This window comes from Stomoxys calcitrans, chromosome 3 (genome assembly GCF_963082655.1).
Source record: "Stomoxys calcitrans chromosome 3, idStoCalc2.1, whole genome shotgun sequence".
Lineage (NCBI taxonomy): Eukaryota > Metazoa > Arthropoda > Insecta > Diptera > Muscidae > Stomoxys > Stomoxys calcitrans.
The window spans coordinates 126,230,289-126,248,415 of NC_081554.1; the positions used below are offsets into that span (position 1 = coordinate 126,230,289).

The 18,127-nt window shown below is 41.2% G+C and overlaps 1 protein-coding gene across 1 annotated transcript; it reads right to left on the bottom strand.

The window, feature by feature from the left end:
* Positions 1-13,649: 13,649 nt before the first annotated feature.
* On the bottom strand, positions 13,650-15,466 carry LOC106089388 (protein slowmo). Its single transcript, XM_013255219.2, has 2 exons — positions 15,197-15,466; positions 13,650-15,075 (listed from the first exon to the last, which is right to left on the bottom strand). Exon 2 carries the CDS (start codon positions 14,985-14,987, stop codon positions 14,340-14,342), a length of 648 nt encoding a protein of 215 aa, XP_013110673.1. The 5' UTR covers positions 14,988-15,075; positions 15,197-15,466; the 3' UTR covers positions 13,650-14,339.
* Positions 15,467-18,127: the final 2,661 nt, after the last annotated feature.

Below are 18,127 nucleotides of genomic sequence, written 5' to 3' on the forward strand. Positions count from 1 at the left end.
GTTCGTCTTTTTTCGTCATGGGAGAGGCACATCCCGGAGTGCCTTCTCCGTATGCTTCTGGTCCGTGCCGGGATTGAAAAGAACCCCGGACCCTGGTTCTGTTCCGTTTGCCAGAACCGCCTTCATCATCGGTCAGTGTCGGTGAGGTGTAACCGGTGCTTGGAGTGGGTACATTTCCGTTCTTGCTCTGGCCTAACTTCGCTACGGGAGTATTGTCATACTGGCTATGTCGCTAGGTGCTGTGCGAACATAGCCAGCAGTGGGTCACAAGCGTCGCCGTCGTCGCCTTCGGCGTCCTCGTCGTCGGACTATGTGACCCCCCCGACCTCTCCCGTACGGCAATTTATGCAACGACAGCACCCTAGCCCTACTATTGCCAGGCCAGTGTCGGGAAATGTATCGTTCTTGCAGTTAAACTGCAATGGACTGCGAGGCAAGATTGATGAGATTGTAGATTTTATGAGTCGGAAGAGCATATCGGTCGCAGCGATCCAGGAGACAAAGCTGACTAACACCTGCAGCTTGCACAGTTGTCACGGCTACAATGTGCTACGTAAGGATCGCTCAAGGAATGGAGGTGGGGGATTGGCCTTCGTTATACACCATTCCGTGCAGTATAGACCTATCTCGCCTGCGCTTGACGCTAGTGACCCATACTTGGAATGTATGGGGGTAGCAGTCAGGTCTGGTACTGCCGAGATAGATATATACAACGTGTATATACCGCCGGTTGGTAGCTGTGTCCCGATTAATGGTCAGGCCTACAGCCCCGACATAAGTGGGTTGCTATCTGGCCATAGTCGTCTGGTTCTGGGGGATTTTAATGCACATCACTCGTCATGGCATTCTCCCCTAGGTAACGACCAGCGTGGCATAGCTTTGGCAGAGCAGATAGATAGCTCCACGTTTTGCACGGTGAATGAGGATGCCCCCACTAGGATTACGAGGAGGTGCAGCAGCTCGCCAGACATCTCAATCGCATTCCCTGATCTCCTGAGTGACGTATCCTGGCAAGCCGTCATCTCTTTGGGGTCAGACCACCTCCCCATAATCCTCACCATCGACCGACCACCCGACTTCATAACCTCTGAGCGCCGGACGTTCATCAATTACAAGAAGGCCAATTGGACTGGCTTCAGAGAGTATACCAATCGCCGCTTCAATGAACTGCCACCTCCCTCTGATGTGCTTGTGGCCGAGAGGAAATTCCGAGACATCATCAACGCAGCAGCCGCTCGCTTTATACCAGCCGGTCGAATACCGCAAGTGCGACCCAATTTCCCGGCGCAAGCAGTGGTACTCGCAGACGAGCGTGATGGGATTCGTGCTATGGACCCCGCTAACCCCAGAATCAGCGAGCTGAATCTGGAAATAAACAGGGTAGTCAACGAACATAAGCGGAATTTGTGGCTGGAACACTTGGAGCAATGTAACTTAGGCACCGGTGCAGGCAAATTGTGGGCCACTGTTAAGTCTCTCTCGAACCCCGGTAGACGGGACGACAGGACCTCAGTCACTTTTGGCGAGTTAACCGTGACTGATCCGAAGAGATGCGCCAGGTTGTTCAACCGTCAATTTATTGTGCATCCCGAGAGAGACAGGGCAAGGAGGAGAGCCATTCGCCGTATTCGTGGTCTCCGAGCCGATGAACAGCCATCACAATTTACCGTGGGCGAAGTTACGAATGTCATCCGTGGCGCCAAACCTTCCAAGGCGTTGGGCCCCGACGGAATCTCTACATTGATGCTGAAGAATCTGGATTTACCGGTAGTTGAGTACCTTACCGCTGTCCTTAACCTGTCATTGAACACTCTTATAGTTCCCGATGTCTGGAAAATGGGCAGAGTGATCCCGCTACTGAAGCCTGGTAAAGACCCGAGTTTGGGGGAGTCGTACAAACCATATCCCTTCTCTCACCAGTGGCAAAGACGCTTGAGGCATTACTCCTCCCGAGCCTCGTAGGAGAATTTCCATTCGCCGAGCATCAACACGGATTTCGGAGACTGCACAGCACAACAACAGCTTTGCATGCCATCACCACACACATTTGCCGTGGCTTCAATCAACCCAGGCCATGTGATAGGACGGTCCTCGTGGCACTGGACCTATCGAAGGCATTCGACACGGTCAGCCATGCCAAATTATTTGAGGACATCGCCAACACGTCCCTCCAGCCAGGCCTGAAACATTGGGTCGCGAATTATCTGTGTGGCCGCCAGTCATTTGTGGAATTTAGGGATAAGAAGTCAAAACACCGTAGAGTGAAACAGGGAGTTCCCCAAGGTGGGGTGATATCTCCGGCTCTGTTTAACCTCTACCTATCCTCCATTCCACCTCCTCTAGACGGCATAGAGATCGTATCATATGCGGACGACTGTACGATCATGGCATCAGGCCCCCCACCCATTGATGACATCTGCGATAGGTTGAACGGCTACCTCAACGAGCTTGCCTCATATTTCGCTGCAAGAAATCTGAAGATATCCGCCACCAAATCTTCAGCCACACTGTTCACTACAAATACGCGTGAGGTGAATTCTGAGCTGACTGTGATGGTCGATGGAGAAATGATTCCGACCATCAAGTGTCCCAAAATACTTGGCGTCACATTTGACAGCTCCTACACTTTCTCCCCACATGCCACAGCAATCTGCAATAAAGTCAAAAGTAGAAACAAGGTCCTCAAGTCACTCGCTGGCAGCACTTGGGGTGCAGACACAGAAACCTTGTTGACCACGTACAAAGCAATTGGCCGGTCTGTGGTAAGTTATGCAGCGCCAGTGTGGTCACGTCAACTTTGTGACACGCAGTGGAATAATATTCAGATCTGTCAGAATGCCGCCCTCCGAACTGCGACGGGCTGTCTCCTTAGTTCTCATGTGGACCACCTCCATCAGGAGACAAAGATCCTACCAGTGCGAAGACATAACTACATGCTGTCTAAGCAATACCTTTTGGGCTGTTATCGCAGAAATCATCCAAATCATCATCTTGTGGATAGATACCCACCGCCCAGAAGCCTTAAGGTTGATCTACACGATCTAGAGCGTGAGGTCCAGCGCTACAAGAGAGAACCTCTAGATCAAGCGGCATATCAAGCGGGTCTGAACAACATTCATGCAGACACGGTAGCAGACGCGTTAATTGGCTACCGGGTGAATGTAGTCCTTGGAGAACGACCGCCACCCATTGCACCCGAAGAAATCGACCTCCCCCGGCAAACCAGAGTGGTTCTGGCTCAATTACGTTCCGGCAGATGCAGCCGCCTCAATTCCCACAGAGCTAGGATTGATGCCGACGTGCAAGATGTATGTCCCGATTGTAACCAGGGACCGCGCGATACACGTCACCTGTTTAACTGCCCGGCCAGACCCACTCGACTCAGACCCAGATCCCTGTGGACGCATCCCATCTTAGTCGCGGAGTTCCTGGGTCTTGACACTCAACAGAATCAAGCAGACGAAAGATAGTACACAATAAACTGCTACAACAACAACAACAATATCCCTGGTAATAGAAGTTACATAGACTTCTATACGGACGGATTTAAACAAGACGACCAGGTGGGCTTTGGGGCGTACTCTGAAGAACTTGGATTGATCATATTCAAAAGATTACCCGACCACTGCAGTGTTTTTCAAGCGGAAATCCTTGCAATTAAAGAAGTGGTGGAATGTCTGTGAGCATTCCAAAGCTATGTGGCCTAATCTAGACTCGAAGAGGTCTACCGCTTTGCTGTCATTGACTAGAACAGATGTCTAAGTCATTGTGTCCGTCATGACAGATCACTGTCTAATCGGAAAACATATGATAAATGATAATTAAAATTATAAAGTAAAGCTACGTTCAGATTAGTCAAATATTTGACCCAACCGATCATTTTTGTCCAAAACATGTCACATTTTGTTTGACCAAAAACAAATCAAATGGCATTAACCGGTTGGTATTGTAAAAGGACCAAATCGGTACATGTTTTGATATAGCTGGCATATGAATCGATCTTGGGTCTTGACTTCTTGAGCCTCTAAGGGGCGCAATTCTTATCCGATTTGACTGAAATTTTGCACGTAGTGTTTTGGTATCACTTCCAACAACTGTGCTAATGTATGATTCAAATCGGTTCATAATCTGGTATAGCTGTCATATAAACTGATCTTGGATCTTGACTTCTTGATCCAATAGAGCGCGCAAATCTCATCCGATTTGGCTGAAATTTTGCATGAGATGTTTTGTTATGACATTCAATAACTGTGTTAAGATGGTAAATCGGTGTAGAACCTGCTATAGCTGCCATATAAACCGATCGGGGATCTTGACTTCTTGAGCCTTAGAGGGCGCACTTCTCATCCGATTTGGCTGAAATTTTGTATAACGGCTTCTCTCATGACCTTCAACATACGTGTCTAATTTGGTCTGAATCGATCCAAAGCTTGATACAGCTCCCGATTTTGCTTCTTGAGCCCCTACAAGGCGCAATTCTTATCCGAATGAACTGAAATATTACACAATGACTTCTGCAATGTTCAGCATTCATGTATGGTCCGAATCGGACTATAGCTTGATATAGCTCCAAAAACATGTTGAAAGTGATACCAAAACACTACGTGCAAAATTTCAGTCAAATCGGACGAGAATTGCGCCCTGTAGAGGCTCAAGAAGTCAAGACCCAAGATCGGCTTATATGGCAGCTATATCAAAACATGGACCGATTGGGTCCATTTACAATACCAACCGAACAGTTCTTATTCAATATTCTTTGTTTGCCTTAAAAGAGATACCGCGCATAGAACTCGACAAATTCGATCCATGGTGGAAGGTATATAAGATTCGGCCCAGCCGAACTTAGCACGCTCCTACTTGTTAGTTTTGCTCATTCTTGTACAATTAGTGGTAGTGAACACACGCAAATTACTTGAATTAAATATATTTAGTTTTACACGAATAAAGTGTATTTTATTACAACGTAAAAGCATAGTAAAAGTGGCGACGAGGACGGTGAACTTAAAATTGATCAGAATTATATTGTTAACATCAAGAACAACCAAGTTTTGCAATTCCTTGCAGGACAACAACAAGCTGTGATACAAAAAAACCCAATTGTTACAGCAAATGACTCTTCTGCTACAGGCGCAAGGAATAACCGCTTCCACAGATGCAAAACAAACCCAAGCACATCTAAAGCAGCCTTGATGAAAACATTAACACATTCAATGACAAATTTTTAATATGAGCCCGAAAGTGGACTCATTTTTCGCACTTAGTTCAAAATATTCGTTCGCGTTTTCGAAAAAAGACAAGCACCTTGGAAGATCACGTCAAATTGGCTCTCTTATGGCGGAGAATGTTAAATCAGGAACATGAAAGGTTCACTACCAGTGAAGCCCGAGGAAATGACGCTCGAGGACATCGTAGAAAAGTTGAAAAAACTTTTCGGCAGGACGGAAACTCACGTAGCTCAAAGATACAAGTGCCTGCAGTTAACAAAAGCAGATAGGGAAGATTTTCGTGAATACGCCGGCAAAGTAAATCTATAATTTGATCTATTCAAAATGATCGATTTGAAAACGGTCAATGTAAGTGTTTAGTATTTGTGCTCGGATTGAAATCAGCAAAGGACAGCGACATACGAATCCCTTTACTCAAAATGCTTGATGAAGCTAATCAAGACATAACTCTAGATCAACTCGTAGATGAGAAAGCAGACAACCGTCTCATTGAACATCAATCTAAGACAATCTGCAATGTCAGCAAAACTCCAAAGGGCTCTAAACAAAACATGAAAATACCGTAACCGCCATGCTGGCTTTGTGGAGACCTGCACTACCTGAAATTTTGTCAACATACGTCACAAACAAACATACGTCAGGTTGATCACAAAGACTATAACTGTACCAACGCAAAAGGTGACATGCCGTCAAAACTTTTAATGGTGAAAAGGGTAAGAAATTCAAGCTGAAGAAAACGTTTAATACAAATACAGTGATCAACACCAGAAATGTACAGTTTCAAAACCTTCGGAAGTTTACCACTCTCAAGTTTAATGACAAGTCCGTTCGTTTGCAAATCGATACAGCCGTGATATATCAATAATTTAATCGTGGTACAGCGTCGGAAAACCAGAAGCCTTCACAACTCAAGACAGCGCCAACGATGCACCACACCAACAAAATCAATATACTGGCTAAGTTCGAATGCAACGTGATAATAGGAGACGCCACAAAGTCCTTAAATTGCTATATCACAGATATAGAAAAGCTGAACGTCATGGAAATCGACTTGATTCAATCTTTCAACCTTTGGGACATACCAATATCATCCTGGCTCATCATATTTAATTCGACGATGGCATAGCAGCTTTTAAAAATTTAGTACCAGATAGTTTTCAATAATAGTTCCCATGGTCTGTCTACCAAGACAAAGGTACATGTTCAGATGCTGCCAGATGTCAAGATATATTCCGAAAAGACCCGTTCCCTATGCAGAAAGGACAGAAATCGAAACGGAACTCCAGAGATTTGAGACATCAGGCATAATTTCACCTGTCAATTCATCAAAATACGAAGCACCAATAATTACCAGCAGTTGTAATGGAAAAATTTGTATCTGTGCAGACTCTAGTACAGTAGATTCGACTTAATTCTGCAGTAGAATCAAACCGGTTCCCATCGCCCACGCCGGAAGAAATTTCGTCAGACTGTAACAACTGCGTAATATTCAGTCCTTTGGATTTGTCAGATGCCTATCTGCAAGTCGAAGTCGATGACAACAGCAAGGAACTGCTCACTATAAACATGCATAAACATGCATAAGGGTTTCAAAGAATTATGGCTGAAATGTGTTATGGCATCGAAGGTACCAAGACGTATATCGACGATATCATGATCGCAAGCCAGTCTTTAGCTGAGCATAAGGCTAGTTTACATCAGATTTTGCAAAGAATACAAGATTTCGGATACAGGCTCAAATTTGAAAAATGTAAATTTTTTCAAAAAGAAATCAAGTATTTGGGACAAGTTATCAACAAAGTAGGCACTCAACCTAATGCAAACAAAATCAGTGCAATCAATAATCTTGAGGTTCCGGAAAATGTCGCTGAAGCAAGATCACACTTGGGTTCGATCAACCACTACAACAAGTTTGTCAACAACATGCTAAGTCTTCGAAAACCTTTTGACGATTTGTTACAAAAGAATCACAAATTTATGTGGACTCCTCAGAAATTGTAAGATGACTTTAAGCGAATCTTAACAACAGATTTGCTTTTAACTGATTACAAGCCGAGCTTGCCTACCCATGTGGCAGCAAATGCATCATCACACGGGGTTTGAGCAGTCATCTACCACAATTTTCCCGATAACAGCGCAAAGGTAGTACACCATCTTTCCAGATCGTTAACTACTGCCGAACGCAATTACAGCCAAATCGAAAAAGAAGGTCTAGCCCTCATATTCGCAGTACAGCAATTTGAGCCCAAATTTACTTTGCACACCAACCACAAGCTACCAACTTTTGGTTAAAAGAAGGGAATGCCAATTTGTACAGCCAGGCGTTTACAACGTTGGGCTCTTATTTTATTGGCATATCACTTTGAAATTAAGTACTCCAATACCGAGAATTTTGGTCACGCAGGCTTATTATCTCAACTTATCAGCGAACGCGAAACAACTTCAGACGACTACGTCTTGCTTCAATTGCTCTTGAGCAGGACATTCGTAGAAACGTTTACGAGGCAGTCTCAACTTTACCACTCAATTTCATAGCCATAGTCAATGCTTCCAAAGATTACAACATTCTCCAATCTGTTAGGAAATACATGAACAAGGGGTGGCCTGATTGTAGCAAAAAAAGTCGATGCTTCAATAATACAATACTACAACAGAAAGGATTTATTATCAATTATCGGCGGATGTGTTTTGTTCAAAAATCGTGTTGCAATTCCAGACAAGTTGAAACACAAAGTTCTAAAAAAAACTACATAGAGGACAACTTTCAATCAATAGCTCGAAGCTAAGTTTACTGGCCCAATATCGACCAACAAGTCGAAGATTACGTCAGAAAGTTCCAGAACTGTCAACGTGTGCAAAAACTCCAGTAAAGATAAATCTTTGTGCATGACCATTGAAAACACGCCCGCTTGAGAGTATTCACATAGGCTACGCTGGACATGTGAAAGGTAAAAATTATCTTTTAATAATTAATTCTTACTCAAAATACCCTGTTATTATGACTCATCTCATTTTCCGGAATCAAAATGTTAAATCAGTACTTCTCACAATTTGGAAAACCGGAACAACTAGTCTCGGACAACGGAACATAGTTCTGTTCAGAACAATCGTGTTGTAATTCCAGACAATAGAGCATACAAGGACAGTACGCGTTTCTTCCCTTGAGAGGAAGAAACGTCTACTGCATCACTTCAAACGTTCTTGGAAGTCTACAGATCAACTCCAAATGCCCCAGATGGTAATGCATCGCTGAATCATGCATCTGACGTAAAATGCGAACTGTTTTAGATGTCATCAGATGAGCGAAAAATCAACAGTTAAATGGAAGATTTGCGGATGATGACGCAACTTCTGATTCAGAATCCAGATCTCCATTGGATATTTTACTCGAGGCATTCTACATGGGTTCTACATATGATGAAGCTTTTACAACGCCTCTAGGATCACCTTATTGGTCTCCTCAGCGTGTTACAAGCCGAAGACTACCTGTAGAAACCATATATCTGGTAACGCATATAAGTGATGCACAGAAAGGCCGCGCATATACACAAAGGCCTGCGCAAGACCATTCAAGACACACTAACAATCATCTGACTGAGGAGGGATTTGAACCCGTCCGAACCAGCTATCCAGAAGAGCCAAAAAAGTCTTGCATATGGCGTATGACTGGGCTAGACCCAGGGGTCTCAATGTTAACCCAGAGAAAACTGAAATATGCCTGTTCATCTTTGATAGTCTGCTATGGGGGAAAAGTGCAACATAAGGACCATACAACAGGTCTTGGCAAAGGCGAAGCGATGAGGACCACGCCCACTAGAGCACTGGAGACTATTCTAGACATCCGACCCGTTGACATACTGATTAAGTATGAGGCAGCCATAGCGGCTATGAGACTTAAGGCGATGGGAGAATGGATTGAGGATGGGAACAGCTCATATCATCGCGGTACATTCGAGGCGACGATCAGATACTTGAGACGACACTTGAGGTCGAGTGCGAGGCACTGATGCCAGCAACACAGTCTTGGATTGATGGAACCCTAGTATAGCTATCTGGAAGATGATGTTACACGGATGGATCAAAGCTAGAGGATAGAGTGGGCCTGGGGGTCTACATTGAGAACCCAAGGACTGATATCTGTTTTAGACTGCCTTACCATTATACGGTCCTCAGGCGGAAATCCGGGCGATCACAGAATGCGTGAGTTGGTGTGGTGCTAACGCGAGGACGTCGAGTGTGAACATCTTTACGGACAATAAAATGGCCACAGTAAGGTCACGAACAGTCTTGTAGTGTAAGAAGGAGATTAACGCCGGGTCATAACGGAGTAAGGGGGAATGAAAGGGCAGAATATTTAGCATCAATAAACTTCGGGTCGATGCAGTCCGAGTTAAGGGGGTGGGCGACGAATGCGCATGCAACCCTATGGAACAGCGAAACGGTCGTTAGAACGGCGAAAATCCTATGGGGAGATCCAGATCGTGAGAAGACGAGGCTATTACTGAAAGGAAGTAAAAAGGAGGTCAGTATAGCTCTCGGTATCATAACGGGACACATAGGACTACGAGCTCACTTATGTAAAATCGGTGCGGCAAGTGATAGTATGTGTAGGGCATGCGGGGAAGATGATGAGACGATGGAGCATTTCCTATGTCATTGCCCGGCTTTCGCATCTAACAGATACCGGCACTTAGTGGAGACACAATGCCAGACATGAACCAACTTAGGGGCGTGGCATGGAAACAATTAAGGATTTTGTAAGTAGCACAGAATTCCTAACTTAGATTTTATTTTTCGAGGTTACTTTTTAGTACTTATAGCGCACAACAAGCCGATTACAGGCTTAGTTGTATTTCTATAGTGGCATGGGGTGGCACGGATTAATATCCGCGCCCTCTTTTCAAACTAACCTAACCTATATAAACTTAGCAACTGTTTTGCCTACATTTTTATACCAACCCCCGAAGGACGGAGGTATATTAATTTTGTCATTCCGTTTGCAACACATCGAAATATCCATTTCCGAATCTACAAAGTGTATATATTCTTGATCAGCGAAAAAAGTCTAAGACGATCTAGGCATGTCCGTCCGTCTGTCTGTTGAAATCACGCTACAGTCTTTAAAAATAGAGATGTTAAGCTGAAACTTTACAAATATTGTTTTTTTGTACATAAGCAGGTTAAGTTCGAAGATGGGCTATATTGGACTATATCTTGATATAGCCCCCATATAGACCGATCCGCCGATTTAGGGTCTAGGCCCATAAAAGCCACATTTATTATCCGATTTTGCTGAAATTTGGGACAGTGAGTTGTGTTAGAACCTACGACATCTTTCTTCAATTTGGCTCAGATCGGTTCAGATTTGGATATAGCTGTCATATTGACCGATCTCTCGATTTAAGGTCTTGCGCCTATCAAAGTCGCATTTATTGTCCGATTTTGTTGAACTGTGAGTTGTGTTCGGCCCTTCGACATCCTTCTTCAATTTGGCCCAGGTCGGTCCAGATTTGGGCATAGCTGCCATATAGACCGAACCGCTGATTTGAGGTCACTGACTTATGTTAGGCTTCTCGACATCCGTGTTGTATATGGTTCAGATCGGTTTATTTTTAGATGTAGCTGCTAAAAGGACCAATATTTTGTTATACACAACTGACTTGTACTTATTAGTATTTGGTCCAAATCGGAACATATTTCGATACAGCTGCTATGAGGTATGTACGAGGTGTATTGTATTTTTCACCGGAATTTGTCGAAAGGTGGTTTACATATATACCCGAGGTGGTGGGAATCCACGCCTTTTTACTTGTTTTATATACACATTTTTCTGATCATGGTTTATAAGATTGCTATTGGAAAATTATATTTTTTTCTCATTCACTTTCAATAGAATTTAATAAATTTTTCAGAATTACATGGCCAACATTGTACATTCGATTCCAATTGAGATGCCATCACTTAATTGTAAATAAAAATGAAATATCTCAACCGATATTTACGATTAATATCTCATTTTTTTATAGGTAATGTGGCTTTTCGTGAAAGTAATAAGATTTGGCACATTTTCCGTTTTGGATTTGTATGATTCAAAAAAAAGAACAATTTTAAAATTTTTCTTAAAAATATTATTTCAAAGTGATTTTTGCTTTTTTTATATTTTAATGGAATAAACGTTATTTTAGTCATAAATTCATTCGTGCAGCAGGAAATAATTTTTGAGAAAAAAAGTCAAAAAATCATCACCCAGTGATGTTTAGTTTCATTGCAATATTTTATAGAAAAATCAAGTAAAACCCTGCTAAGTTTGGCCAGGCCGAATCTTATGTTCACTACCCCATGGATCGCATTTGCCAAGTTCTTTGCGCGGTTTCTCCTTACAGGCAAACAAAGGAAAATATATAAGAATTGCTATGCTATTGAAGCTACATACATCAGGTTATTAACCGGTTGGGACTATACTTGGTTTGTATGTTGGAGAACATAATAGATGTCATTATGCAAAATTTCAATCAAATCGGTTTAGTTGTTGCAATTTCGCCAAATCGGATAATAATTTCGACCTCTAGAGGATCAAAAAGTTAAGATCCGAGATTGGTATATATGGCAGCTATATCAAAACATTTACAATCCCAACCGACATATACTAATAAGAAATATGTCAATCAAATCGGATTAGAATTGCGCCCTATAGGGGCTCAAGAACTAAAATCTGAGGATCGGTTTATATGGAAGCTATGTCAAGCTATCAGACCATATTTGGCACATATGTTAAAGGTCGCTGGGGAAGTCATTGTACAAAATTTCAGCCAAATCGGCTTGCGCCCACTGGAGGCTCAAGAAGTATAATCGGGAGATCGGTTTATATGAGAGCTGTAACAGGTTATGAACCGATTTAGACCATTCCTGTTATAGTTGTTGCAATTTCAGCCAAATCGGATAATAATTTCGACCTCTAAAGGATCAAGAAGATAAGATCCGAGATAAGTATATATGGTAGCTATATCAAAACAATTACAATCCGAACCGACATATACTAATAAGAAGTATTTGTGCAAAATTTCAAGCGCCTACTTTATTCTCCAAAAGTTAGGGTGCACAAGGAAGAAAATTTTAACTTTATATATTTATAAGCTGCTGTTTTGGATGTCAGATTCGGATGTCAGTAGTACTCTTATCTCAAATATCTTTCATTCATTCGTTTAGTCTAAGTGTCCGTTCGAGGTTGTGTGGTGCCCCCAACTTTTGGCAACGAAAATGGGTGTAAGATTTATATTCTCATTCCATCTATATTTATTTTGATCCTCATATTCCCAATATTGTCAAACATTTCTTGTGTAGTTGGGGGGTTTTGGGGTTAGGACTGGTACAAGAGATTTCGCTTCGAAAGTGGATATGTTTCATATTCGTGGTCTACTTCCAAATACCATTTCAGACACTTTACCGGAAAATAGATATCAGATTTCTTTTGAGTGCCATGGTAGGATACACTTGGCGAGAACATCAAATTTTGCAGTAGTTATAGAACAACAACTTTGCAGTGATTATACGCTTATAGATTTGTGAGGCCCTGTCATTTAAAAAAAATGGTATCACATCCAAAGGGATGTTGCACTGCGATGTGCCTTAGCATTAAATCGGACACCACTCATCGATATGTGAGAAGTTTTCCTCCTGGTTGTTGATGGAATGTTCGGGGCGAAAAAAAAAACAATTTAATAGCAGTGATTTTCATTAAATGGAAGTTACTGTGCAAATTTATTTTATCATTTAAGTGTGATGAACTTATACACGTGTGATGAATGAACTTATACATACACACAACGATCTTCTATGAGTAGCTCACATATATAGAGATACGAGAGCGATAATCGTCAAAATGTAGCGGCCAGCAAATTTTTAATAGCAAAAATAGTTTTCCCTTTGGAAATGTTTCAGTACAAGTTTCAAATTTAGAAAATTCAGCAAACATTTACACGAGTATCACAGATGTACGCATTTGTAAAAACAGACTGCTTTGCATTACTTTTTATTAGTGCACATTGAATAGATATGGCAATTCAAAAACTTTTCTATGAGCGTGTACAATCTTATCTCTTTTAGCTTATACATTTTGTTTTTTTCCACACCTGCTAACCATTGACCGAATTATCCCCAAGGAACAGAGGTGTTTTCCCGTAAAATACATAGGTATACGTTTGTACAGGGTTTTGTATGAATGTTTGAATCTGATTTTATAACGTACCTATCATAGCTCAATATTGGGTTTCAACAGGTCTAATTAAAGACAAATACCCACATATATTGCTGTTGCCATGCATTGCTGCTGATATTGTACGTATGCAGGGAACATATGAACGTTGGCGTAAAGAAGCATACTCACGTGCCATATTCTATTTTCTGTGACGTTAAAAAAAGAATGTATTTTCCGTTGTTTCTCTGCCATTTTTTATAAAGTTTGTTTTTTATTGTTTTTGTACAAGTTTGCAAATCAAAGAGAATTTTCAGTTTATAGTAATGCTTTCGTAATATTTTGTTTTTGTTTTTCATACAATGTTCTATACCTTACTAACTTAAGGGACTATTAAATATAAAGAGAACAATATAGGGCATGAGACAATAGTTTCGGCGTTTGGAATTTACATATTGATTTTAGACCAAATAAAGCATATACATATGATTTCGAATATAAATATGAGCGCGAATAGTACTTTCGTTCTTGGAATTGTTATCAATAGTTTGCAAAGAATATTGTTAACATGACAATTTGTGTATGTAAACAAAAAAAAAATGAAAAGTTGGGGAATTTGATCATTGGCGGAAACAGAAACCACAACGTCATAGTTTATGAGATTTCTAGGGTAAAGTAAATCTCAATCAAGTCTAATAAAAATACTCCATAGGTCTTCATTGCAATCCTTTACTTAAAACCTTCGCAACAAAAATTGTACTATATCATCACAAGTTTCTCATCCTCAACTCACACTAAACTTTAAAATCTCTCTTATAAGGACCTTATCCTATGCAGCGTAGCACGAAATCTCTGATGCTCCCTTGCAAGAACAGCATTTGAGCTTTTGCGACGAACACTGATGTTATTTCCATTTGTTTTATTTAAATGTGCATGTGCTTTGCGGCCTGCGCGCTTATTTCATCCATACTTTTGCGAGCACTTTCTGTCATATCATCCAAAGACCTCCGTGTGGTCATTATTAAATCATCTGTGCTTTTAGCCGCTGTTTCGGCGATACCTTTGACTTCAGAATTTATGCGGCCTATAACCCATTCCAAGCCTTGCCGTCCTTTACCAGCGTTCGTACTTATGCTGGATGTGAGCATGTCTTCCATATAATGTGACAGGGGAACGCCATGTACGCTGACCGAAGCCTCTTGTTTAAGCAGCGTTTTTGTTGGGTCTGTAGGATGGGGCTCATAGTATAAGACTTCGTCGACAGATATGTGACGGCAGAATGTTAAATTAATGGTTTTCAATACCATTTGTCTTTTTGTTGGATCTACTGCTGACCGTTCACTGGCAAAGCAGGTCTTAGCGGTTCCTATTAGTTTGTGTGTCCATTTGGGGAAGTACCATTTTGACTGTACCAGACGATGCGTATGCAAGACACCATCGACAACTTTTCGTTCCACTACATCAGTGCCAATGATGGACGGTGTCATGGGGTTGGGGTATTTTCGCCACGCTGCTTGTGCTACAGTTTCCCACGGATGGTTAAATGTATGCTCAGACGTCCAGATTTTCATTATGCAAGATCTGTGTGCGTGTGTGTGTCTGTATCGTTAAATCGCCAAAGCCACCAAACCCTTGCTTCGCAGTCCACAGACAAGTAGTCTAAATAAAATAAAAAATATACACGAAAATGTTAAAAAAAAACTTCTTGTTCTACAACAAATTGAGTTGTTTTGGTTTAACACAAAATTAAATATTTATAGTTTTTGATGCACGTAATAACCTTCGACTTGACTGTAATTAAGAGAAGAAAGACTGGGAAGTCGCAAAAAGCACCCTTGAACGAATTTATCACAGTTGCAAAATTTAGTAGTTAGAAAGCAATATCATTGATTCTTAATTTACTCGAAATATCTATTTTCTCGTAACTAACACGAATATATTTTGCCTATTTCTACACACGTCTACAATTGCTATGTTGAAGTGGCACTAACTATTACTAATGAATGGCTTAGATACCACTATTAATATATTTACAAATTTTTACACTCGCTTGCATCTGTTCGGAATTTCCCATGAACATCCACAAATTTCCCTATGAGGTGCTTGAAATTTCCCAATAATTCTTATTGGTCCCTTTTTGTCCAATTAGTAAAATGAACGTTACTTGTGTCACTACGACATGAACGGATGTCAAAACAAACCCTTTAGGTTGGTACTATCTCAAGGCAAGATATATTCATTTACAGGTAGGGGCAATTGCCCAACAACAAAATATTGAGTACACTTACTGTCAAAATCAGTGACTAGAGCAACTCTGATTTTGCATGTTTCTAGTTCGGTACACTACCTGGTAATTATGTCATGATCTTAAGGTGGATTTAAAGGTAGAGTTTCAATCCCATGGCAGCCGGTTGTACGTATTGGATTGACCCGATGGAATCCTCCATCGGCAAGGGCTGCCGTCTCGGTGTAAAACACACTGCTACAACAACAAAGGTGGAGTTTCATTACACGCGGAACACGCATGCATACTAATGCATGCATGTCAAAAAAAAAAAGGTTTACGCTAAATTTATTCGGTCTTGAAATAATTCATACAATCCTATATTGTCCGGCTGCAGACCATAGGCTATTCTATTTCAATTACAATTAATAAACGAAAACACTTGTTTTTAGAAAAATTTGTGTTTTGCTTTGTAATATATTTAGTTGGTTTGTATTGTGTGAGTTAAGGCCAAAACAGAATCAACGCGTTGAGCTTTGTTTTTGAGCATTGTGATGAAAAATGCAACACTGTAAACTAATTCCACAAAAGCAACGCCCAAAAGTTAAACAATTTTTAACTTTGGCGCTTAAAAACACTTCTTCTTGTAAGGCAACACAAAATGACGGTCCATTTCACTCGTCAAAGTTGAAAATTCTTTAACTTTTGCGAGTTGTTTTGTTTTGGTCTTTATACAACAAATGCACGCATGCATGGTCTCATTTGTACAACAACCACAAATCATATGGTGAAATCTTTCCATCAAGCTGATAAAAGATGGTCTCATTTTTCATCGACGTTTTGCCAACACAGAAAAGAAATTTGTGTTCGTGTGTGTATACGTGTGCATACATGAGCAGAGAATATGCCAAGAAAGAAAATGACAACAAAGAGAATGCAAACAAAAATCTGACATTTTAATACCGTCAAAACTGACCGGTTGTTAACAACTGTTCACGTGAGACTACCATTTTGAATCCGCCTTGGCACACACGCATCTGATGGAATAAGTTAATCAACTTTAAACGCGTTTCAGGGCGCAAAACATATGATTTGAATAAGTTTACTGTTCAAAAATTTTTTTACAGTTTGTTAAATCGAGATTCTTTTATTAAAATCATTTTAAACAATGTTATTGACAATTTGCATCGAAATTGACGTTGGAATAGACATAAATATGCAGATTTTTTGAAATTTTTAAGGAGCAAAAGGCGCATGGTATGTAACTCAACCAATGTGGGCGCACAAGGCGGATTTAATAAGGTGGTCTCACGTAAATAGCTGTTAATACTCGGCCAGGTTTGACGGTATTAAGATGTCAGATTTTTTCTGCATTTTTTTGTTGTTATCTTCTATATGCGGGAAATATTCTCTGATCATTTACGCACACGTATACACACACGCACACAAATTTCTTTGTGTGTTAGCAAAACGTCGATGAAAACTTAGACCATCTTTTATTGTTTCACCGTTGATTGTCCACGACTGCAATTGCAGCTACTCTGTATAGAGTATTTGACTATGCGCAATCTGTGGACGCGCCCGTTAGCTCGCAGCTAAGATTCTCGTGATAACAATGAAAACCACACAGATCGAAGCTCAAAATTCCAGCCTGTGTCGAGCTCACAATTGTCCTGTGCAGGTCTAACTGAAAGGCGTTAAAATTTTTGCGTAATAATCCATAACGAATAACTTTCTTTTTAAATATACTTAGAAGCAAATTTTTTTGGTGGCTTGTAAACAATAGAATGAGCTATAAATAAAACAAATATCATTTAGCTGTAATTTCTATTTCGACGAATATGCCACTTGGTAACACTAGAGTTTAGCATGTCCGACTTTAACGATGAATGCTTGGGTTCATATCTCGGCGTAATAATAGACAATTATTTTTAATGGTGGTTGTTTTTGTTGTAGCAGTTTCTATCTTTCGCCTCCTTGATTCTGTTGAGTATCCAGATTCAGGAACTCTGCGATTAAGATGAGGTGCGTCCAGAGGGATATGGGTCTGGCTGGGCAGTTAAACAGGTGACTTGTGTAGTGTGGTCCCTGGTCACAATCAAGACATACATCCTGCACGTCGCCAGTAAACCTTGCTCTGTAGGAGTTGAGGCAGCTGCATCGGCCGGTTTGTAATTGAGCGAGAACTACCCTGGTTTTCTGGTGGAAGTTAATTTCTTCAGGTGCAATGGGAGGCTGACACTCAGCCGGTAGCTATTTACCGCATCTGCTGCCGTGTCTTCATGAATGTTGAATGTTTTCTACACCCGTTTGATTTGGAGGTTCTCTCTTGTAGCGCTGAACCTCACGCTCCAGATCATGTAGATCTACCATAAGGATTGTGGGAGGTGGATACCTATCCACAAGATAATGATTTGGATGGTCTCTGCGATAACAGCCTAAAAGGTATTGCTTAGACAGCATGTAGTTATGTCTTCGCTAGGGTAG

Excerpts from the sequence above, each read along its gene's own strand:
- LOC106089388 (XM_013255219.2), bottom strand. The coding sequence starts at position 14,987 with ATGAAAATCTGGACGTCTGAGCATACATTTAACCATCCGTGGGAAACT.